Raw genomic sequence first — 24,511 nt, forward strand, 5'->3', positions numbered from 1 at the left:
CTGGAAGGTGGCCCGGTTCCAACACTAATGCAATCTCAAATTCATAGACAGAGTTGTGGATGCAAGGACTGACCATCCATGACATCAACATTCTAGTTTTAACCATGTTTTAAAGCTATACAGTATTTGTTTACATTTATGTTTATAAACATTGGAGTAAAAAAAGCGTATATTTTGGGTTCCGATGCGGTACAACAGTTGAACTAAGTTCATGAGGCATTTATAGGATATATTCTTCAAGAATCAATGAGGAAATATCATTCGTTTATCATTCCAAAAATGGATGTAGCAACTAGGGATTCAAACAAAATGTTATATAAATTCATACATTTAATTGTGTTATCTGGTTTTGATTGCTCTCAGCCTTCTGATGATTTGTATAAATGCTATGATTTGTCAGAACATATTGATCTTAGCATGTACGGACTATAAGAATATATAATAAATCTCCTGTCTATCTCCTATTACTATCAAATCACTTTGAATCTGGTAAGAGCATTGTGATTCTGCCTGTAAATGAAAAGAGCTACACTAATAATAATAATAATAATAATATGCCATTTAGCAGACGCTTTTATCCAAAGCGACTTACAGTCATGTGCGCATAAATTTTTACGTATGGGTGGTCCCGGGGATCAATCTAACACAGTGTTACAATGGAAAATTGATTATTGATATAAATGGATTAGGATCAAATATTCGGATCAAATACAAAAAAGATTAAATGTGACATGCAGCTTTGTACACCTGATACAGATGTTGTTGTTTTTCAGAATGTCCTAGAACATCATATTGTATAAACATAGGAAAACAAAAGACAATATCCATTCCACTACTGCAGTTTTAATTTGTTGACAAGGGCAAATATAAAATCTCCATGCAGGGTATGGCCTGAATAGGCTTACTCATCAGGGAGTGGCGCAGTGGTCTAAGGCTGTGCCACTAGAGATCCTGGTTCGAATCCAGGCTCTGTCGTAGCCGTCCGCGACCAAGAGACCCATGGGGCGGCGCACAATTGGCCCAGGGTAGGGGAGGGAATGGCCGGCAGGGATGTAGCTCAGGTTGTGGGTTCGATTCCCACGGGCGGCCAGTATGAAAAAATTAACAAAAATAATGTATGCACTCACTAGCTGTAAGTCGCTCTGGATAAGAGCGTCTGCTAAATGACTAAAATGTAAAATGTTGTCAGCTACAGTCCCGTGTAGCTCAGTTGGTAGAGCATGGCACTTGCAATGCCAGGGTTGTGGGTTCAATTCCCACGGGGGACCAGTATGGGGAAAAAAATGTATGCACTCACTAACAGTAAGTCGCTCTGGATAAGAGCGTCTGCTAAATGACTAAAATGTAAAATGTTGTAACACTGTGTATGATTGAAGACATAGAAACCGTTTTGGGCCTTGAGACCATATCTACTGGCTAGGGCATGGAAAACTGGCCTTGATAGGAAAGATTGTGCAAATAAAAATGAAGCAATGAATGTTTTACGCCATAGTCTGAATTTGTCTAAAGATGCATCAGAATATCTGTAGAGCCTCATGTTTTTACTGTAGGTGCTTTATACATGTGTCTTACTAATTACCATATAACATAATAATGAATTACCCTACTCTGTTGGGCTGGTTGGTTATCGTTCCTCCCATGTGGTTTGTCCAAGATGAAAAAGCTATTTTGGAGTCAGATTTGCATATCCTTAATTCCTTTTTACTTTTTGAATTTGATACAGATGCCAGATTACAGAATTTTCTGAGGTAAAATATTCTCAGAAAATAGTTTCTGGGGGAAAAAATAAAAGATCGGAGGACTTCAAAATAATTTCACAACAAAATAATGAACTTTGTGATTTTATGCTCATATTCTCAAAAGAGGTCTGCTCTGTTTGGATGACCCTTTGTTATATTTCCATGGATACCTTCCATTGAATTCCTCCTATCGGGATGTAATTACAACTGTAGTACCTGCTTGTTATTTCTGCAGAGGTTACAAACCTTGTAAAACTTTTTAAATTGACATCAAAGGCAGTTCCACAACACACTGTAGGCTCTCAGTAAACTTTAATCTCAGATAGTACAAAGATAGCATGTGTGCTAATAGACAGATGCCAAACAAGCCTCGATAGTAAAGCCTCCAGCTGAGCTGCTATAGGCATCGTAATGTGGTTTCATTGCTGGTTTCTGTTGCCAAGTGCGATGTAGCCTGAGGCTAAAGCCAGGGGGCGGAGCAGCACCTTACAAGGATAGCTCTGAACAATACAAGCTGTCTGAGCTTGAGAAGACAAGATGCAACAGGATATACATGAAGTTTACAGATTTATAGAAGAGTGAATAATGAAAACCCCTCAAAATAAAGTTAAAGATCAAAGATCTCTGAACCTCTTGAAATGTTATGGTTGCTGTAGGTTTCTCGCTTATGGGTGGCACAAATTGTGAAATGGGGGAGGGGAATGGGCATAGCATATACAAATTAAATACTGTAGTATTTACTATAGTTAAAGCAGTGTTATGTTTTTGCAGACTGTATTGTTTATTTACTAGTGTTTTTTTTTGCGAATAATACTGTAGTATTTACTATAGTGTTCTACAGTACAGTATACTACACATGGTTGAGGGATACTACAGTGTGTGGTATAGTATTCTACAGTATAATACAGTTTACTATAGAATTCTGTAGTAAGTACTGTAGTATTCTATAGTAAACTGTAGTATTTTTTCATGTGGGAGATCATACAAATGTAGGACTATATGACGGACAGTTCATTTACACAAGACCTCAGGGCATGGAGAATTTTGCACCCTCCAACTTTTGTTTACATGCACTTAAGTATTCAGCCTTAAGCAGTTTGGATAAATGGGTAACATGCCACTCCCAGTCAGAGTAATCAACTACAACATAGGCCTTCATACAGAGGCTCCCCTCCCCCAATTCTAACATGAACCATTAGTGGGGGAAATGCTAAACTGACCCAAGATCAAGGTCTAGAGGCAGGCAATTTTATCCGACACCCATATGCAGCTGAGCTGCGGAGTCTGTGTGTGCTTAGCATAAGGTGATGGAGAGAAGGGGAGGCAGAGTTCCCAATCACATCAACACAGCACCATCTTGTGGACCAATAGGGAACAACCTTACTGGAGTGTGTAACTGATCTGTCCTGAGCTTAACCAGCTAATTAGCTGTTCATGACTCCAATTAAAAGGGCTTGTCTGCTCATATCTGGCATGTCTGTATGGATATTGAATGTTAACTTCATATAACCTCACCCAAAATGGGATACCGTTAGGTCCAAGTTCAGCTCAAACACATCAATTAAAACATATACATGATCCTATTTGCTAACATCCAGTGAAAATGCAGGCTCTGTGCAGCAGCCTTAAAGAACCACTGAACACGCCGATTGGCACGTGTGTTTTTCAGCTCACTGTCTTATGTATTTAGTCCTTAGTATTTATCAGGATCCCAAATTAGCTACTCTTCCTGGGGTCCAAACAGGCAACAACACAACAAATAAAATACATGTAAACAAAGTCGGAGCTGCTGGGCAGGTCTGTCTCACTGTCTATGCTATTGGATAGAGAGCAATCACCGCAGCTGTTCACCCCATGTTAGTGGCCAAATGGATATCTTAAAATCAAAACCCAACCTTAATTTACCTGTTGTGTAGCACGGATGTTCCAAACTCCGTTTTAGGCGAGACTGACTTTATGATCATAATTATCCTATTTACACTTTGTAGTAAATTTTGACACTAGAATAACTGTTTCTGACTGATAGCGGTGCAATATGCAGAAATCGCTCTGCCATTTCCTGGTTGCTAAAATTCTAATAGTTTGCCTAATGTCAGTTTATGAGACAAGAGAATCATTGTACAATCTAAACCGCTGTTGTATTTTCAGCTGTTTGAAGCTGGTGTACAAAACCCGAAAGAAAAAGACGAAAAAAAACATAAAGAAACATAAAGAAGGGAAGCATAGAAATAGTGCACATAGAACATATCTACCGCTTCTTAGAATGCGAATGACAGATCTATAACTCACATTTCTATGTGAATTTGGTCGGGTCACCCAAAAAGTTACATATTGCAGCTTTAACAGCTTATTGATTGGTGATATTTGTGAACCATGGTCCATGGTCAGCGGGTTCATTGCAGGGACACAAAGTGTTTCTCACAATAGCTACTGTAAAACATTAATCAAATTCCATGTACAGACAAACTGGGAGAAACACTGTCAGGAAATCTGTATACTACTATAATTTTAAACGTAGGGCTCAATTAAATCCGTATCGCCGAAGACACAACTCCAAACTTCAAGGAGTAGAGCATTCAATGAGTTGGTCTAATGGGGAATCATGATGTCATCGGCCTCCCCCTTGCTTGAGGAACAATAGAGGAGCAATAGAGAACACTTGTGCTATGTCATGAGGATACCTGGACCAACTAATGAGATGTGCCTTTTGTAAATCAGGTGATAAATGAGCCGTAAATGAGTCTGGAGTAGGACTTTACGATTGTGCCAACATTCTGTATGCAGCATTTACCGTGAATGCAGTCTCCGCAAACGCAGGAACATTGCATTTAAATTTCAATCGCGCTATAAAGCTGAACTTTGGTGATACGGATTGAATCAAGCCCCTAAAGTTGACAACTGGGAAAACACAATATCCAACTACCGGTATGTCAATTATAATAATAATATGCCATTTAGCAGACGTTTTTATCCAAAGCGACTTACAGTCATGCGTGCATACATTTTTTGTGTATGGGTGGTCCCGGGGATCGAACCCACTACCTTGGCGTTACAAGCGCCGTGCTCTACCAGCTGAGCTACAGGACCACTTAAAAACAAAGCTGATTCTTATTCAATCTTTTATTTTATTTTATTTTTATTTTTATTTTTTGGGGGGGGAATGGATCAGCTTAATATTGCAGATAGATTGTATCTTCTATCAATGTAATTGTCTGCATCACTTCCAATCCCCCATGTTTTTTTTTTTTATATATATATATTCCCCTTTATTACTTTTCAACCCCACCATCCTTTCCCTACTTGGAGTAAATTAGTGAACAACAACGCCCAGGCCTCTACTTCCGGTCTATACTTACTATCTACACCTTATGGACAGAGTTAATTTTACAATAATTCTATATATATATATATATATATATATATTTATAAATTTTTTTGCTCCTGAACTTCTTCTACTCTCAACCTCTCCGATCATTTTCATGATGTCCATCCGGTTTGCTTCTAAATGCCATATCTTTCTAACTGTGCTCTTTCCCAAAAGCTCCCAACATACAACCTATATACTTATTATGGACACAGTATGCTTACATTATTAGCTATCTTTGTTATTATTTGTTGTTATTTGTTATTAGTCCCATCCTTCAACTCTATTCAATACCTCCCATCTATCTCTTAACACCATCCATATAGGATTTCTATTTGCCATATATATTTCAACCGTACTGTGATGTTTTACAAAAGTTCTGAACCTTTCTATTCTCATTGCTTCTACAGATTGTGAATTAAAAATAAACATATTTGCTAAAATTATTATTATATTATTGATTGATTGACTATGACTTTTCAGATCACCCAGTAATGCTATCTGCAAGGTTAGTTCCAGGTAAATATTGCAATCCTTTAGCCATTCCTGGACCTGTGTCCAAAAACAAGCTACAAATGGACAGAACCAAAACAAATGATCTAATGATTCTATCTCTTCACAGCAAAATCTGCAGAGCTGGGAAGATTGTATCCCCCATATAAATAACATTCTATTGGTAGCAAGAATTATATATAATAATTTAAATTGAAAGATTCTAATTTTTGAATCCGGTGTCGTTTTGCGTGTCAGTTCATAAACACTATGCCATGGGATCGGTACGTCAAAGATCTCTTCCCAACTATTTTGCAATCTATATGGGACGGCTGTCAATCCTTTGGTCCTTAAATGAAACTGGTATACTTTGTTATTTATCACAGCTTCCTTAAGCAATTATTCAATCTTGGTTGTGTCATGATAACAATTCACTGGAGGAATGTAAACTGTGAAATAAGTGACTGAACTGGAGCTACGAATGTGTAACCAAATTTCCTCTGGAAAAATAAAGCTATTCTATTCTAACTGGGTGCATGGTCAAGCATAGACGGAACTCATTTTAGATCCACAATCCAGTTAACAATTGAAACTTGAAACTAAATATGGACACATACGGAGGGAATCAATGATCTTAAATCAATCATCAGGAAAACAGTCGGAGACAAGAAGAGTGAAATATCAACTAAATCGCTGCAAAATCACACCAAACAGTCAATGACGTGGTCAAACACTGACAATAACACTAGGGCTTAATCAATCACAGTACTTGTCTCTCCTGGATAAGTCAATAAACAACTACAGTGAGGGAAAAAAGTATTTGTCCACTGACAAAGACATGATCAGTCTATAATTTTAATGGTAGGTTTATTTGAACAGTGAGAGACAGAATAACAACAACAAAATCCAGAAAAATGCATGTCAAAAATGTTATAAATTGATTTGCATTTGAATGAGGGAAATAAGTATTTGACTCCTCTGCAAAACATGACTTAGTACTTGGTGGCAATCAAAGAGGTCAGACGTTTCTTGTAGTTGGCCACCAGGTTTGCACACATCTCAGGAGGGATTTTGTCCCACTCCTCTTTGCAGATCTTCTCCAAGTCATTAAGGTTTCGAGGCTGACGTTTGGCAACTCGAACCTTCAGCTCCTTCCACAGATTTTCTATGGGATTAAGGTCTGAAGACTGGCTAGGCCACTCCAGGACCTTAATGTGCTTCTCCTTTGTTGCCTTGGCCATGTGTTTTGGGTCATTGTCATGCTGGAATACCCATCAGCTTTCTTGAGCAGGGGGACCTTGCGGGCGCTGCAGGATTTCAGTCCTTCACGGCGTAGTGTGTTCCCAATTGTTTTCTTGGTGACTATGGTCCCAGCTGCCTTGAGATCATTGACAAGTGTAGTTCTGGGCTGATTGCTCACCGCTATCATGATCATTGCAACTCCACGAGTTGAGATCTTGCATGGAGCCCCAGGCCGAGGGAGATTGACAGTTCTTTTGTGTTTCTTCCATTTGTGTATAATCGCACCAACTGTTGTCACCTTCTCACCAAGCTGCTTGGCAATGGTCTTGTAGCCCATTCCAGCCTTGTGTAGGTCTACAATCTTGTCCCTGACATCCTTGGAGAGCTCTTTGGTCTTGGCCATGGTGGAGAGTTTGGAATCTGATCGATTGATTGCTTCTGTGGACAGGTGTCTTTTATACAGGTAACACGCTGAGATTAGGAGCACTCCCTTTAAGAGTGTGCTCCTAATCTCAGCTCGTTACCTGTATAAAAGACACCTGGGAGCCAGAAATCTTTCTGATTGAGAGGGGGTCAAATACTTATTTCCCTCATGAAAATGCAAATCAATTCATAACATTATTGACATGCGTTTTTCTGGATTTTTTTGTTGTTATTCTGTCTCTCACTGTTCAAATAAACCTACCATTAAAATGATAGACTGATCATTTCTTTGTCAGTGGGCAAACGTACAAAATCAGCAGGGGATCAAATACTTTTTTCCCTCACTTTATACTCCCCCGCAGTGAATAAGATTGTTTGAATACGTTCTGCAGTGCAGGTACTTTTTCGTTTCATACTGTAATATAATTGTGTTGAGTACAGGAATACAAAATAAAATTAAGGCAGTATATGGAGATTTATGACCTTCCTTTGTTGGTACATCACTTTATGCTTTTTAAAACGTCTTTCAAATAAATCAGTTCAAAATGTTCCCTTCAAGATGATCTGATTCAGACAAAACTTCAGAATAGCACATACTGTAGCTACAGAATTGTTAACGGGATTTGTGATTCTCCATACCCTTTACAGATTAGCTAATGGAAAGCCTCACAAGGAATTGTCTCACCTTGGAGCATGCTCAGGCGGCCCTCGCTCGAACCAGTCCATGTGCGCATTGCCACACACTGCATACAAACTCCCTGGAAAGACGTGTAGCATTCTTGAAGAAGCTCCTTTCCTTTCGGCTGAGACTGAGGTGCAGGAACCGGAGATGGATTGGGTGGTCGGCGCAAATGTCTTGTCTGCATGGGGTATGCGGTGGCTGCCTGCGCCCAACCTGGCTCCTGTGCACTCTTGTCGCCGGTTACAGGAAGCTACTCGAAGATAGAGGGCGGACAGGTTCAGTGGGTACCCCCCGCCACCTGTGTCTGCCTCGGTCAAGCACCGCTTGCCTCTCTTCCCAGCCTTCTTGATGAAGGGATCCGATCCTAAGTGGACTTTCGAGACCGGGCTAGCTAAACGAGCGCTGCATAGTGTGCTAGCCAGGTTGGCTAACTCGCCGAGGCAAGCTACCTGTTACTAGTTATTCCGACCTCCCCACGGTGGAGTTGCTGGGGTAGCTCTCCTGTTTAGTATACGTAACTTTAAGTTGTTTAGTTATTCTAAACGGACCGTACTGCGGTCAAAGAGGCTAGATAGCCTAGCTGATGCAAAAACGCCTCCTGGCTAATGTCAGCTAGCATGCTTAACTTCCAGCGAGTGAAACCTACTAGCTTTCACCCGCCGTTATGGCAACCCCATTCCTATTTTCAGTTCCTAGAGTTGGAGGGAGTGAAGGAAACAGGGTTTGCATGCACCTCTGATGAAGAAGCAGCCCCCCGAGCACTTGGCTGGGGTGACCCCCGGAGCGAGGGGCCTTGGCATCGGTCTGAGTGACCAGTGCGCCCCTCCGCAAAAACATTACTGTGACAACAATGCCCCCATGTTTGGCAAACAGGGTACTAAGTCAGCCATTGCCAGAGCCCCCTGTGCCCGTAAAGGTGCCGGGCTTCATGCAGGCTATATAGTCTCACGGAAGTACAACGTATGTTGGAAGCTTGTCCATGTTTAATGCTGCCCCCTCTGTTACCCTGCGTTCCACGGTGTTCACAGGGTTCAAGGGGTATATCAATCTCCCCAGTGTGAGAGTGACAAGTTGGGTCACTGTCCACAAGGGGGCGCCCCTCCCCCATAGGTGGCTCATTACTGGGATTCCTTGCTGATTCCTGCCTGTAGCTCACTAGTCCCTAGGAGGTGTCTAGTGATACAGGTTATGGGCTCTATAGGTGATTAGTTGTTGGTAGTGGAGTTGAGGGAAGGAGCAGGGTTGGACACGACCATGCTATTATCCCACGTGCAGTCTCTATGGTTATATGAGCCCCCAAGTAAGCTGTCTGTCTCCAGTTCAACGCTTTTCATTCCTGGGAATTAGATTCAATTACGAATCGCCCCTGTCTGTTACAACAGAAAGGGTCAATTTTTCAGAGCTGTCTGTCCCATTCCCAGCTAGGTTACAAGGCGCTTTGTCGCCAGTACCTATGACTGGTCGGTAGAGTAACCTCCATAATAAAGGTTTTTCCCTATTTTTTATGTGTGCGGTCCAGCACTCGGTGCCAGCCGGTTACCGGAACACATCTTACCACCTAAACTGAGTAAGGCTAGTTGTGACAACAGTACCCCCAAGAGGCATGGCCAATCGGGGTACGTCACTGATCACCGGAGCCCGTGTGAGTGGACCGGGCTTTAGGCAAACCTTGGCACATAAAAACACAGTTGTTTCAACTGAGTTCCACAGTGTTCACGGGTGTTAAAAGAGTTGTCTCCCGTATGTGAGTTCTATGAAAAGTGTTTCTAAGTTCTCCATGCTCAGACACGCGGTTGTCAAGAGTGGTTGAAATGGAAGAAGAACCAATCTCTCCCACTCCACAAGGTGGCGCCCCGCCCCTTCAGATGGTACTTCACAGGAGTCTCGCTGTCTGCTCCGACCAATGGTGCACATGCGCAGTGTCTCCCTGTGACGTCAGGGTACAGGCTACAGTTTGTTGTGCGTCCCTCACCCTTCTGCAGCGTCATCACATCGACTGTTCGCGAGGCCTCAGTGCCCGTTTTGAGGAAATATCCGCCCGTCTCCAGAAGCAGGCAATCCGAGTGGTTGCTATGTCAAAGATCCAGGACTGCTGGTACAGCCGGTATTCCTGGTTACGAAAAGGGGTGGGACTTTGCATCGCATTCTAGACCTACATGCCCTCAGCAAGCACCTCAGTCTACAAGCTCAGAATGCTCACGAGCCGCCGGCTATTACAGCAATTGGCTGGTGGCGGTGGAGTCGAGGGGGCAAGCAGTGTTACACACATCCATGCTACTGTCCCGTATTCAGTCTTTAGCTTAATAAGAAACCAGAAAAAGAGCTGTCTGACTCCATCTCAGTGCATTCTGTTTCTGGGTCTCGAGCTAGACTCTCTCGCTTATCACGCTTTTCTATCCCCATGGAGGGTGTCCGGGTTCCGGCTTTGCTTAGCCACATTTTGGCTGGGTCATACTGTGCGTTTACGCCAGTGACTATGCCTACTGGGGATGATGGCTTCTGTGATGAAGTCGTTCCCGTGGGCTATTGTTGATACGGCCCTTCCAACGCTGAGTGCTAGCCACTCACCTGGACGCATCTCGCAACCTAAGCCGGACGCTTCAGGTGTCCCTGTCAGGCCTACGGGCCATGGCCCAGTGGTGGGACCATCTGCTATTGTCAGGGGGCTCCCAAGGGCTGAGTTGTATCCCGCAAGTTGATCACGACAGACCCATCCCCCCGAGAGTGGGGTGTGCTGTACAAAGGTAACTCGATTCAGGGGGTATGGACACTGGTGCGGAATGCACTGTATGTCAATTACCCGGAGTTTCTGGCACTCAAGCGCTTCCCCCTGTTTTTGTTGGGCCGGCTGGTGGCGTGCATCAACAGATGGGGAGAGACTGTCTCTCTCCCTCCTAACCTTGGCTCACTCCCTATTGCTGGGGAGCAGTGCGCACATGCTTTGGACGATGCAGATATTTTATCCAGGTGGGACCCTCTCCTCAGGAGTGGAAGCTCTCCCAGGTATGGGACATTTTCGGCAGGGGGCGATGTAGATCTTTACGGACGGGAAATGAGGTACAACACCTGTTTAGCCCCACACCGCCCATTCCTGGGCTTGGTGAAGAGCAGTATTAAATTGAAGGAATTAATCTGAGCCTCACGCTTATCACCTGTGGAAGGTGGGCCTTGTCAGGCATGATTGTAGATCCTTCAACCGAAGTAACAAAAGTGCGATTCCAAATAGTATGTTGTATCTCTTTTCCCTCCTTCGGGGAACAGTAGTTATAGTCATAATGTTACGATCTGTATATAAATCATTTACATTTTACATTTGAGTCATTTAGCAGATGCTCTTATCCAGAACGACTTACAGGAAGTGCATTCATCTTATGATAGCTAGATGAGACAAGCACATATCACAGTCAAATATACAGGATACCAACATTCCATTCCAGCTAAACAATGGATAAATAGCGTTTTGCAAAAAAACACATGCAATCTATGAATACAAAATCTGAGAACAGTCATATTTTACACACACACATGAAGTCACCTATAAGCAATTATTCCTGATGAAAATAAAACAATGAAAAAAGATGACATGGCCTGTTAAGATTTTTTTTAAAGGTTTTTGCACAATGTCTCTGTTATACTAGTTCAGTGGTTCCCGTTTCCGGTTACTGTACCACCAACTGAATTTTTCTCTGCCCGAAGTACCCTTGAAGTACCCCCTCATGTGCATTTTACCAGTAGGCCTATGGTCTCATGAGTCTTCTCAAGTACCCCCTGTGGATAGGCCAAGTACCCCCAGGGGTCCTAGTACCCCTGGTTGGGAACCACTGTACTCATCTATAATGAGCCTTTAGCTGATCAGTGTGCAACGGCCGGCCCCCCTACCAAGATGGGCAAGCTGAGCTGAGGTCAATCAAATACGGCATCAGTAAAGAGACCTGCTCAGCCTCTGTCATCGGAAAGGGTGCCTATAAACATAGAAAGAGCACGTTCTACATTGTCACCTTACTCAAAACGTCCTTGTTTTGGGAGGCTAAAACCATGATTTGGTCAAACAGTAAAGTACATTATCCTCAGGATTCCTGTAATGAAAGTGTCTTCCCTGAACCTGTGCCCTCGCCTCCTCCCCCACCCATGCGCTTGAGAGAAAAATGTGTTCTGATCATATAACATTTCAAAATGCATTTGCAGGAAAAACACAGCTTTGGAAGCTTTGCCCTCTTGTCCCTGTCAAAGAGAGGACGGCCTTTCTGTAGGTATAATCTGTAGCTTTCTGTAGGTATAATCTGTAGCTTTCTGTAGGTATAATCTGTAGCTTTCTGTAGGTACAATTGAAGTCGTAAATTTACATACACTTAGGTTGGAGCCATTAAAACTCGTTTTTTCAACCATTTCTTGTTAACAAACTATAGTTTTGGCAAGTCGGTTAGGACATCTACTTTGTGCATGACACAAGTCATTTTTCCAACTATTGTTAACAGACAGATTATTTCACTTATAATTCATTGTATCAAAATTCCAGTGGGTCAGAGGTTTACATACACTAAGTTGACTGTGCCTTTAAACAGCTTGGAAAATTCCAGAAAATGATGTCATGGCTTTAGAAGATTCTGAAAGGCTAATTGACATAATTTGAGTCAATTTGAGGTGTACCTGTAGATGTATTTCAAGGCCTACCTTCAAACTCAGTGCCTCTTTGCTTGACTTTATGGGAGAATCAAAAGAAATCAGCCAAGACCTCAGAAAGAAAATTGTAGACCACAAGTCTGGTTCATCCTTGGGAGCAATTTCCAAACGCCTGAAAGTACCACGTTCATCTGTACAAACAATAGTACGCAAGTATGGGACCACGCAGCCGTCATACCGCTCAGGAAGGAGACGCGTTCTGTCTCCTAGAGATGAACGTACTTTGGTGTGAAAAGTGCAAATAAATCCCAGAACAACATCAAAAGGACCTTGTGAAGATGCTGGAGGAAACAGGTACAAAAGTATCTATTTCCACAGTAAAACGAGTCCTAAATCGACATAACCTGAAAGGCCGCTCAGCAAGGAAGAAGCCACTGCTCCAAAACCGCCATAAAAAAAGCCAGACTACGGTTTGCACCTGCACATGGGGACAAAGATTGTACTTTTTGGAGAAATGTCCTCTGGTCTGATGAAACAAAAATAAAATTGTTTGGCCATAATGACCATCGTTATGTTTGGAGGAAAAAGGGGATGGCTTGCAAGCCGAAGAACACCATCCCATCCGTGAAGCAAGGGGGTGGCAGCATCATGCTGTGGGGGTGCTTTGCTGCAGGAGGGACTGATGTGCTTCACAAAATAGATGGCATCATGAGGAAGGAAAATTATGTTGATATATTGAAGCAACATCTCAAGACATCAGTCAGGAAATTTAAAGCTTGGTCGCAAATGGGTCTTCCAAATGGACAATGACTCCAAGCATACTTCCAATGTTGTGGCAAAATGGCTTAAGGACAACAAAGTCAAGGTATTGCAGTGGCCATCACAAAGCCCTGACCTCAATCCTATAGAACATTTGTGGGCAGAACTGAAAAAGCGTGTGTGAGCAAGGAGGCCTACAAACCTGACTCAGTTACACCAGCTCTGTCAGGAGGAATGGGCCAAAATTCACCCAATTTATTGTGGGAAGCTTGTGGAAGGTTACCCGAAACGTTTGACCCAAGTTAAACAATTTAAAGGCAATGCTACCAAATACTAATTGAGTGTATATCAACTTCTGACCCACTGGGAATGTGATGAAAGAAATAAAAGCTGAAATAAATCATTCTCTCTACTATTATTCTGACATTTTACATTCTTAAAATAAAGTGGTGATCCTAACTGACCTAAGACAGGGCATTTTTACTAGGATTAAATGTCAGGAATTGTGAAAAACTGAGTTTAAATGTATTTGGCTAAGGTGTATGTAAACTTCCGACTTCAACTGTATAATCTGTAGGTATAATCTGTAGCTTTCTGTAGGTATAATCTGTAGCTTTCTGTAGGTATAATCTGTAGCTTTCTTTAGGTAAAATCTGTAGTTTTCTGTTGGTATAATCTGTAGCTTTCTGTAGGTATAATCTGTAACTGTCACGGATTCTGCCGAGGCTGCTCCTCCTCCTTGCTCGGGCAGGCTTCGGCGTTCGTTGTCCCCGGAGTACTAGCTACTGCCAATCGATGTTTCGGTGTTTGTCTTGTTTTGTCTTAACCAGCATGGCAACCACAGCATTCTGCAGCGATACACCTGTTGTCTATTATGTTTGATTGTTTAGCCTATAATTTCCCTTGTCTCACGTTTGGGCATTTGTGTGTTATTGTTGTATGTCATGTCGATGTTCGGCCTTGCTATTTGTCCATATTACGCATATGGTATTTTTCCCTCCAGTTGTGGAGACGTTTGTTTTTGTGCTTTACAGTTAGTAAAGTAGTCAACCTGATTCTCTGTGTCCTGCGTCTGACTTCTCTCGCCGCGTACACATCACCTTCTGACAGTAGCTTTCTTTAGGTAAAATCTGTAGTTTTCTGTAGGTATAATCTGTAGCTTTCTGTAGGTATAATTTGTATTTCTCAATATTCAGCTCAATAGCAACTATTTTACAACCAAGATATTTGATATGGCTTTGAGATACAGTATGTCTTACTTAACTGCTGACAATTAACAAGCTTTCAGAAAGAAGCCATATGCAGTGTTTCATAGTGTTAATCATCATTGTACTTGAACCATCATCAAGTCGTCGTAGACTGTGAGATACACAATTCTCCCTTACCTTCCAAAAAACGATTCACTGTGACGATGACGACCCCTGGCTCCTTCTCGGTGTTCATCTCACTGTCAACATTGACGTTTTGTCAGTCACTTCAGAGTAAGAGGTTGCTGGACACAGAACAGAAATACTATGTGAAGCTATGAGACGGTGTGGCAGAGACTCGTGAGGCTTTGTGGGATGTGTAGCATGAGTGGTTACTGTCACAAAGCCAGCAAGGCCCCACAGGTAGAGAGGACTACCAATGAATAACATTTCAGTCTTCTTAACCAATCACAGTGGAGTTGGTCACTTATGCTTGGGGGGCACTTAGCTGCAATGGCACCTAGCAACCTGTGCAATGGCACTTATTAACCTGTGATGTAACAAATCCTAAATTCCATCAAAGACACTCTTTGAGGGGTGGGGTGTGCAGCCATATACATTGAGCAAACAGTAACACCTTCAATGGCTAACATTCTAGTTTTTTCTAGTGCTTTTCTCAAATGTTCTTACTCAGTTTGTTTCGTGCATTACTTCATACACCCGGGTAGAATTATTGGAATATGAATCGCTGGGTACTCACTGTCTACCCGACCTTAACAAATTCCTGGAGACGGCGAAATAATGGTCACAGTTGTAAATATGTACACTACCAGTCAAATGTTTGAACACACCTACTCATTCAAGGGTTTTTCTTTATTTTTACTATTTTCTACATTGTAGAGGAATATTGAAGACATCAAAACTATGAAATAACACATATGGAATCATGTAGTAACCCAAAAAGTGTTAAACAAATAAAAATAGCCACCCTTTGCCTTGATGACATCTTTGCACATTCTTGGCATTCTCTCAACCAGCTTCATGAGGTAGTCACCTGGAATGCATTTCAATTAACAGGTGTGCCTTCTTAAAAGTTAATTTGTGGAATTTCTTTCCTTCTTAATGCGTTTGAGCCAATCAGTTGTGTTGTGACAAGGTAGATACAGAAGATAGCCCTATTTGGTAAAAGTCCAAATCCATATTATGGCAAGAACAGCTCAAATAAGCAAAGAGAAACAACAGTCCATCATTACATGTATTTGTGAGATGCGGTGTGGGTGAACGGATGATCTCCGCATGTGTATTTCCCACCGTAAAGCATGGAGGAGGAGGTGTTATGGTGTGGGGGTGCTTTGCTGGTGACACTGTCTGTGATTTGTTTAGAATTCAAGGCACACTTAACCAGCATGGCAACCACAGCATTCTGCAGCGATACGCCATCCCATCTGGTTTGGGTTTAGCGGGACTATCATTTGTTTTTCAACAGGACAATGACCCAACACACCTACAGGCTGTGTAAGGGCTATTTTACCAAGAAGGAGAGTGATGGAATGCCGCATCAGATGACCTGGCCTCCACAATGCCCCGACCACAACCAAATTGAGATGGTTTGGGATGAGTCGGACCGCAGAGTGAAGGAAAAGCAGCCAACAAGTGCTCAGCATATGTCGGAACTCCTTCAAATGACTAAATAAAAATCTAATCCAGAATGCTTTCAACATACTTATGTTGCCACCCATGGAGTTTATCTCCCACACGTGGAACATTTCTCAGATAAAACTACAGCTATGTCAGCCTAAAATACAATACTTTCAAACTCACCACTATTGAAGTAAACAAAACAAAACAATGTGTTAGCATGAACCCAGGTCACCTCAAACCTCCCCAAAATCTCACACCTTTCCCAGAGCCCCCCCTTGGCACCCTTCTGCAGCCCCAGACCCCCCCCACCCCCCTCTCAGCCCACCCGTACCCCTGGAGGGTAGCACTCGTGGAAAGTTGTGCCATTGGTCTCTCAGCTGCTTTGTAGTATTTTTAGGTCAGTCATCCCCTCGCCGTGGAAACCCTACACATCCCAGCCCTAGGGAGAGACACATGGAGTATAAAACAGACACAGGTTCGGGAGGTGAGATCTGCCAAGACATAGATGGAGAGAGCACACAGGTTGTAGGACACAGACAGACAGACAGACAGACAGACAGACAGACAGACAGACAGACAGACAGACAGACAGACAGACAGACAGACAGACAGACAGACAGACAGACAGACAGACAGACAGACAGACAGACAGACAGACAGACAGACAGACAGACAGACAGATTTACTATTGCTGACAAAGCATCAACACCAGGTAGGAATACTTTATCTCTATTGGTATCCCCATTAGCTGACACCATGAGGACAGCTAATCTTCCTGGGGTCCATACACACAACAAAAAGACATTATTCTCTTACGATTTTAGGATTTATCGAGATCATCACTTTTATTTTTTTTGTGATCCAATTGACATTTTAGTCATTTAGCAGACGCTCTTATCCAGAGCGATTTACAATTAGTGAGTGCATACATTTTTCATACTGGCCCCCCGTGGGCATGGTGTGTGTGTTTACTGCTGGACATTATTATGATTCATTTGCAAGTTATTATCTGTATAGTTCAGTTTGAGGTTATCATGAAACTCTGCAAGCTGCTGCGATAAGACAAAGGGCTCAATTCAATCTGTTGCGCTGAAGATCCACTTTAGAGCGCGATTGACAATTAAAGGCAAAGTTCCCGCGGTCGTGGAAACTGCATTCACGGTAAACGCTGCATATGTCGGCTCAATCGGAAATTACCTTTAAATTTGAACTCAGATCTTCCACGATACTTTGGCGATACGGATTGAATCCAGCCCTAACATAGACTAACATAAGACTAACTCTACAGACTACAGACTGCTGCTATAAGATTAACATAGCACACTAAAACAACATAATCTGAACATAGCACAAATAATTTGCAGCTCACATATTGCTGTCACGTTTTCATAAACACACAGAGAAAAACTTGTATTTGATCTTAATTAGCTTGTCAAGTGCAATAGCATGGGCTCTCTTTGTAATGACTTCCTCTGTCATTTATTTACGGAAGTATATTTGTGTGTATAAAGGGCATATTTACATTTTAGTCATTTAGCAGACGCTCTTATCCAGAGCGACTTACAGTTAGTTAGTGAGTGCATACATTTTCATACTGGCCCCCCGTGGGAAACAAACCCACAACCCTGGCATTGCAAGCGCCATGCTCTACCAACTGAGCTACAGGGGACTACATATGAGTTCAGATGTATGGAGGAAGTAGATATCATAGAGCTACTATTTACCCACACTATCTATAGCAACCATCTGCCTTCAGGTATAATCTGATACATATTGTTTTTATCCAGCAGCATTACCTTGAGTTAGCCTAGAGTGTGGACCTTCCTTTTCACACCATTGTCTTTTTTGAAGATTCCAAGTTTCACTCTGAATTTAAGATGATTTGCCCTTCACTTCACAGTGGAGAGGTGCAGATTCAAATAACTTTCACTCTTATTACAGTGTTATTATTTACACCTCTGTTTCCCAGGCTCAGTTTTAGTTGGTTTAATATTGCATCTTTAATTAATTGTTATTTTTCTCTTTCAGTTTTCTGCTCCGATATAACCAAAACTGGAAACGATGGGCAATATTCTTCACATGAGGTCTGTAGAGGTCCCATTCCCAAAGATATCCCACAACCACCGCAGCGTCTATTGCCCCCTCCCTACCAACAGCCACCTACAGCACTACTGCTACAACAGCAACAACAGCAACAACAGCAACAACACTAAAGTGACCGAGGAGGAGTCCTACCCTCTGGCCACGCAGAAGACTTCAGGTCAGGAGGTCAAAACTGGGGAAAGTGGTGAAAAGAAAGCCTCCAAACCCCAAGATGGCTGCTCTAAAGACACCTCAAAAACAACGTCAGACGACAAACAAAGTCTGCCGGTCGTCCAGCAAGAGTGGAAGCTGGAGACTCTGTCACAAAATAACATCAACAATATCATGAAAAGCCACATAACTGTAGCGTCAAACGTAGCAACCAAAACGACAGTGGCAACTGTTGCCAGTGCGGCCCAGTCCAAGGCTAGTTCTAGTGTTCTAGTTCTGTGTCAGAAATGGGCTGCCATGGAGTCGGAGGCCCAGAGACCCATGGCCAAGCGGCAGCTGTCGGATGAGAGCGCTGCCTGCTCCCTCAGGGTGGTGAAGAAGAGTACTTTGAGGAGGGAGGAGGTGCAGAGTGAGGTGGAGGGAAGAGCCCCGGTGAAGCCCAAACACAGTATAGTGAAGAGTGGAAGCATCTCAAAAAAAAAGCTCAGAAAGGAGCTCTTTGCCACAACAGAGGTCTTCAGCAGGGTGGATAACCATGCCATCAATACTGGAAAAGTGAGTTTCTAATACTGTAGTGTTTTTATGCATAGGCTACAACTGTGTAAATATGTGTGTCTGTGCGTGTGTATATTGTATATACTTTTGTATATTTGTGCACGTAAATGCTTGAGTGAGTGTGTGTGTGTGTGTGTGTGTGTGTGTGTGTGCATTTACGTTTCTTTTTCTCCATAACTCCTGTTTGTTTTGCAGTTGCGCAGTCAAAGGATCTTCTCAGTTCCGACCATCACCCAGACCATCACAGAAGGAGCGCAGAATGAGCTGGAGAAACTGAGAGCCATCTGGATCTGGCTCTGCCACAACATCGGTCAGTAACACACACACACACACACACATGCACACACACACACACACACACACACACACACTTCTAACAGCCATACACTCGCACACACCTTCTCAGTTATCCAACCCACGGCTTACTCACGACAGTGCAGCAACACTGCAGCAACCTGCCAACAACATGACACCACTATAACACTGTGCATCAGTGGGCTTTACTCTAGAGCCACATACTATAAGGCAAGAGCTGGTCTCATTAGGCTCTTTACCATACTAGACATACATCACAAACTTTCCATCCCTACACAGCTGTCCTAACAATGCTACCATAAGGTCTTTCCCCTGCGTATATACAGGGATCAGCTGGTAGCGGATGGGACCTTGCGGTTCAACCAAACGAGGAGAGCCGTTCATTAAGATAGACATTCATCTCACTCTGGGTCCACTGGAAATGTTTATGAAATAGCCGCACACAGTTTCAGTCTGACGTGATAAGTGGCCTCTTTATCTAATGAAATAGGCAAGCAGTCCCGTGGTTATAGTGTGGGATTAAATCATTATAATTCAATTTAAATTACACTGTATCTTTTTTCACGTCTCGATGTAAGACATGGAGTTTTTCCAGGAAAGCTGATTGCAGAGTGAACTCAAAACCTTTATCGTGACATTTTGAGTTATGCAAGGTAGTGGCATAATTCTTGACATGTCCTTCCCTGGGCGGTTCTTTTTGCAGAGTACGACGTGAGTGGCTATCTTGGCCTGACGGACAAGCTGTGCTCCCCAGACAGGGTCATTGAGACGGGTCGGGGCGTGTGCTGTGGATACTCCAGCGTCTGCATGCAGATGTGCCAGTAAGACAGCATTTGGACCATTGAAAAATACTCTTATATGTCTTTATAAATGGTAAAAATAAAATAAAAACATCGAACACATTGACAATTGAGTGGTCTTAAACTGCATGCCATCGCCAGTAATAGACACCTCAGGCACTCCACCCTTACATGTTTCGTGCTTCGTTGCAGGGAGGCAGGAATCGAATGCCAAGAGGTGTCTGGCCATGGCAAAGGTATTGGGTACAGGCAAGGCCAGAGCTACCAAAACACCAAGTCCCTCCACATGTGGAATGCAGTGAAACTGGGAGGCCACTGGTATCTACTGGACGCCTGTTGGGGAGCAGGGAGAGTAGACATGGACAACAAAGCCTTTATTAAGAGGTGAATATGAGTTCCTAGTAAAGCAATTGGCCTACATGATTGCTAACTGTGCTAGCACAGAGTTAAGTACATACTATACTGTTGAGCACAACCTTTATTATGTTGACAAGCTGCCAACAGATGCAATTGAATCACTAAGAATAGCAAAAAAAACTAGTGTCTGATTAGCTATTCTAAAATAAGCCCTGTGGGTTATTCATGCATGGAATGTCTCCATATTAAGAACCGTGTTGCTTGATAATGATGAAAACAAGTAATGATGATTGCCACTCATTACAAAGGCTATTTTTGTAATGGACCACTTCTAACAAGGTGGTCCACAGGACCATACATACAACAGTGCTAGTGCCAAATAAGCCCGGAATTATCTCACTACACTCTTAGAAAAAATTGTTCCAAAAGGGTTCTTCGGCTGTCCCCAAATGACAACACTTTTTGGTTCCAGGTAGAATACTTTTTAGTTCCAGATAGAACCCTTTTGGGTTCCATGTAGAACCCTCTGTGGAAAGGGCTCTACATGGAACCTTAAAGGGTTCTACCTGGAACCAAAAAGGGTTCTTCAAGGTGTTCTCCTATGGCGAGAGCCAAAGAACCCTTTTAGGTTCAAGATACCATCTTTTTTTCTAAGAGTGTACTTGTGGAATTTATTTCAAAAAACCTTCTGAAAACTACTGCAACATCTCCCAAGCGTTGTCGCTTTCAATTAGCATTTGGATTAGCATTAGCGTTTCTGCTATTAAGCCATTCTCCTTGTCGTCCAGGTACGATGACTTCTACTTCCTGACAGACCCTGAGGACTTCATCAACTCCCACTGTCCAGATGAGCAAGAGTGGCAGCTGCTGGACAATCCCATCCCACTGGAGGAGTTTGAGAAGAGGGTTCTAAAGACCTCGGAGTTCTACAGACTGGGCCTGACCCTCCTCCACCCCAAACACTTCCTGCTGGTCACAGGTCAGTCCCACATCCATATAGAACCAAAATGGCGGCACAGTCCATAAAAACCTGGAGACTAGTGCTCAAGGTTGAATTATACAGTATAAACGGTATGGCTAACACTTCGGGAAAGTGGACACTGTTCACAGCAGTTATTCACAGTTAGTCATAAATTAGTTGTAGATGAATATGTGTTAAAGAGTTACCATCATTCAGGCCTATACAATATGTTGATTCAAATTGCTGTTTCTGTACAGAAAATGGTGAGGCCTCGGTGTCCATGAAGTTCACCAAGCCTGTCGACTTCACCTACCAGATCTCTCAGCGGAACGGCTGTGGACCCAAAGCAGTCAACAGCTCGTCTGGCCTGCTCACTGTGACCCGGGAGAGCATGAGGTTACGACTGCTGCCCCCTACAGGTGGCACGTATGACGTCATGATCTTTGCCCGGCCAGGTAACAACTCAGGGACGTTCAGCTGGGTCTGCTCCCTCCTGGTGGAGTGTCCAGAACAGAAACCAATGGAAGAACTCCCTGAGAACCCCTTCTTGTCCTGGGGTCTGCAGCGGAACGCAGAGAGCCTGGGAGTGAAGAAGTGCAGCAACGGGGCAGAGGCTGCAGTGTCGAAGACTGGCTCCTTCGAGCTGGTCCTGCACACCTCCAGACCACTCATGATGCTGTGTGAACTGACCCACAAAGACCTTGACCCGTCCATAGCCAAGAGGTGTCTGGCCACTCAAATCCAATCTGACCACCTCACCTGTAATGTCCTCTGTCCCTATCTAGGTTACTATAGGTTGTCTGTGTTTGTTCGTGACTACGAGCGGCCCCAAGACGGCTTCAAGAACGGAGGCAACTTCCTCTTGCGCTGCACAGAAGGCGCTATCAACCTCAACGAGCTCTTCCCCCCTGCCCTTAGCACTGCCTGTGGGCCTGGAATCCGGACGCAAGACGCCGGCCTCTCCAAGTTCAGCCACACGGGGGTGCTGGTGAGCACCCAGCAAGGCAAATGCAACATTACCTTCCAAAACCAACAAGACCTGGAGCTCCACGCTGTGCTGTTCAAGGAACAACGCAAGAGACTGGGGCACCCACTCTCCCGGCACATCTTCTTCACCTACAACAGCAGCAAAGTGACCATCAGCGTGGCCCTACCCGAGGCCGGAGTCTACAAGCTGGGCCTTTACGCCAAGTCCTCCACTGACCAGGACTTCAGAATGCTATGTGACTTTGTGCTGCGCAACAGCTCAGAGAGCAGCTGGCCTCCGTTCCCCTGCACCTACACAGCCTGGCAGAGGGGTAGTGTGCTGTTCGAGCCCCGCGGGGGTCTCCTGGAGCCCCTGTCCTGGGTGCATTTCAGGGTCAGGGTTCCCGGGGCCCAGAGGGTGAGCGTGCTGGGGGAGCAGCTGATGGAGCTGCAGCTCAATAAGAGCCGTGTGTGGGAGGGAGAGGTGTTCACCGGGGCCAACATGTCTCAGCTCAAACTGGCAGCCAGTGGGGGTGGAGGTGGCTCCACTGACATGGCCATTATCATGTCTTTCGACGTGCTGAGCCAGCAGAACGAAATGTAAAGCGATAAGCAGGTGGGCGGGGAGACAAGGGATTACTAAGAGACTGTATAAACAGGTATTTTACCATACCCTTGTTGAAGCACAGTAAAGCACGGATGGGTTAGGCTCTAGGAATAAGGTGCTCTATCAGAAATATCTTGGTTTGACACAGGTACTGAATGCCATAAATGTGAAATTATTTGTAGCTTTTGTTGCTGGATCTGATTTGTTTGTTTAGTTCATAAGAAAATGATATCTGATTATGCCTCAAAGTGTCCCTGCAAGGTGCTGTATGAAACACAAATTCAATGCTTTCTACATATAAATAATTATAAGTATGGACTTTGCTGCTCTGTATAAAAATGCATTTAGAATAATTACTATTGGTCAGAATCCTATTACCTAAGTAGTAACATGAATTGCTGAATGCTTTATGAGCTATGCAATGATGGATGAAACAATTATTATACTTACATTGGATGGCTTTATTATTGAATGGGACTAGAGTAAACTTCTTGTTTTAAATTTTTTTGAATGATATAGTGCCTTGCAAAAGTATTAATCCTCCTTGGCGTTTTTCCTATTTTGTTGCATTACAACCTGTAATTTAAATGGATTTTTATTTGGATTTCATGTAATAGAAATACACAAAATAGTCCAAATTGGTGAAGTGAAATGAAAAAAACGACTTGTTTCAAACATTTCTAAAAAATAAATAACGGAAAAGTGGTGCATGCGTATGTATTCACCCCCTTTGCTATGAAGCCCCTAAATAAGATCTGGTGCAACCAATTACCTTCAGAAGTCACATAATTAGTTAAATAAAGTCCACCTGTGTGCAATCTAAGTGTCACATGATCTGTCACATGATCTCAGTATATATACACCTGTTCTGAAAGGCCCCAGAGTCTGCAATACCACTAAGCAAGGGGCACCACCAAGCAAGCGGCACCATGAAGACCAAGGAGCTCTCCAAACAGGTCAGAGACAAAGTTATGGACAAGTACAGATCAGGGTTGGGTTATTAAAAAATATCAGAAACTTTGAACATCCCACAGAGCACCATTAAATACATTATAAAAAAATTGAAAGAATATGGCACCACAACAAACCTGCCAAGAGAGGGCCGCCCACCAAAACTCACGGACCAGGCAAGGAGGGCATTAATCAGAGAGGCAACAAAGAGATCAAAGATAACCCTGAAGGAGCTGTAAAGCTCCACAGCGGAGATTGGAGTATCTGTCCATAGGACCACATTAAGCCGTACACTCTACAGAGCTAAGGCTTTACGGTAGAGTGGTCAGAAAAAAGCCATTGCTTAAAGAAAATAATATGCAAACACGTTTGGTGTTCACCAAAAGGCATGTGGGAGACTCCCCAAACATATGGAAGAAGGTAATCTGATCAGATGAGACTAAAATTTTGCTTTTTGCCCATCAAGGAAAACGCTATGTCTGGCGCAAACCCAACACCTCTCATCACCCCGAGAACACCATCCCCACAGTGAAGCATGGTGGTGGCAGCATCATGCTGTGGGGATGTTTTTCATCGGCAGGGGCTGGGAAACTGGTC

At 43.3% G+C, this 24,511-nt stretch overlaps 2 protein-coding genes across 2 annotated transcripts in view; one reads left to right on the top strand and one right to left on the bottom strand.

Moving 5' to 3' along the window:
- The window catches only part of LOC121540860 (sodium bicarbonate transporter-like protein 11), an 87,869-nt gene extending 72,996 nt beyond the window's left edge, over positions 1-14,873 (bottom strand). Inside the window, exon 1 of the mRNA XM_041849978.1 lies at positions 14,707-14,873. Coding sequence (XP_041705912.1) covers positions 14,707-14,764 — 58 coding nt within the window. The 5' untranslated portion in view covers positions 14,765-14,873. The remainder of the gene's footprint in view (positions 1-14,706) is intronic.
- Positions 14,874-18,190: 3,317 nt separating this feature from the next.
- Positions 18,191-23,473, top strand: ky (kyphoscoliosis peptidase). The gene is made up of 6 exons (XM_041857103.1): positions 18,191-18,957; positions 19,153-19,267; positions 19,976-20,093; positions 20,265-20,456; positions 21,218-21,408; positions 21,648-23,473. Exons 1-6 carry the CDS (start codon positions 18,211-18,213, stop codon positions 22,958-22,960), a joined length of 2,676 nt encoding a protein of 891 aa, XP_041713037.1. The 5' UTR covers positions 18,191-18,210; the 3' UTR covers positions 22,961-23,473.
- Positions 23,474-24,511: the final 1,038 nt, after the last annotated feature.

This window comes from Coregonus clupeaformis, chromosome 3, assembly GCF_020615455.1.
Source record: "Coregonus clupeaformis isolate EN_2021a chromosome 3, ASM2061545v1, whole genome shotgun sequence".
NCBI lineage: Eukaryota > Metazoa > Chordata > Actinopteri > Salmoniformes > Salmonidae > Coregonus > Coregonus clupeaformis.

Coding starts and splice junctions, on each gene's coding strand:
- ky (XM_041857103.1), top strand. CDS start 18,211: ATGGGCAATATTCTTCACATGAGGTCTGTAGAGGTCCCATTCCCAAAG. Junction 18,958..19,152: donor ATGCCATCAATACTGGAAAA/GTGAGTTTCTAA, acceptor TTTGTTTTGCAG/TTGCGCAGTCAAAGGATCTT. Junction 19,268..19,975: donor CTGGCTCTGCCACAACATCG/GTCAGTAACACA, acceptor TTCTTTTTGCAG/AGTACGACGTGAGTGGCTAT.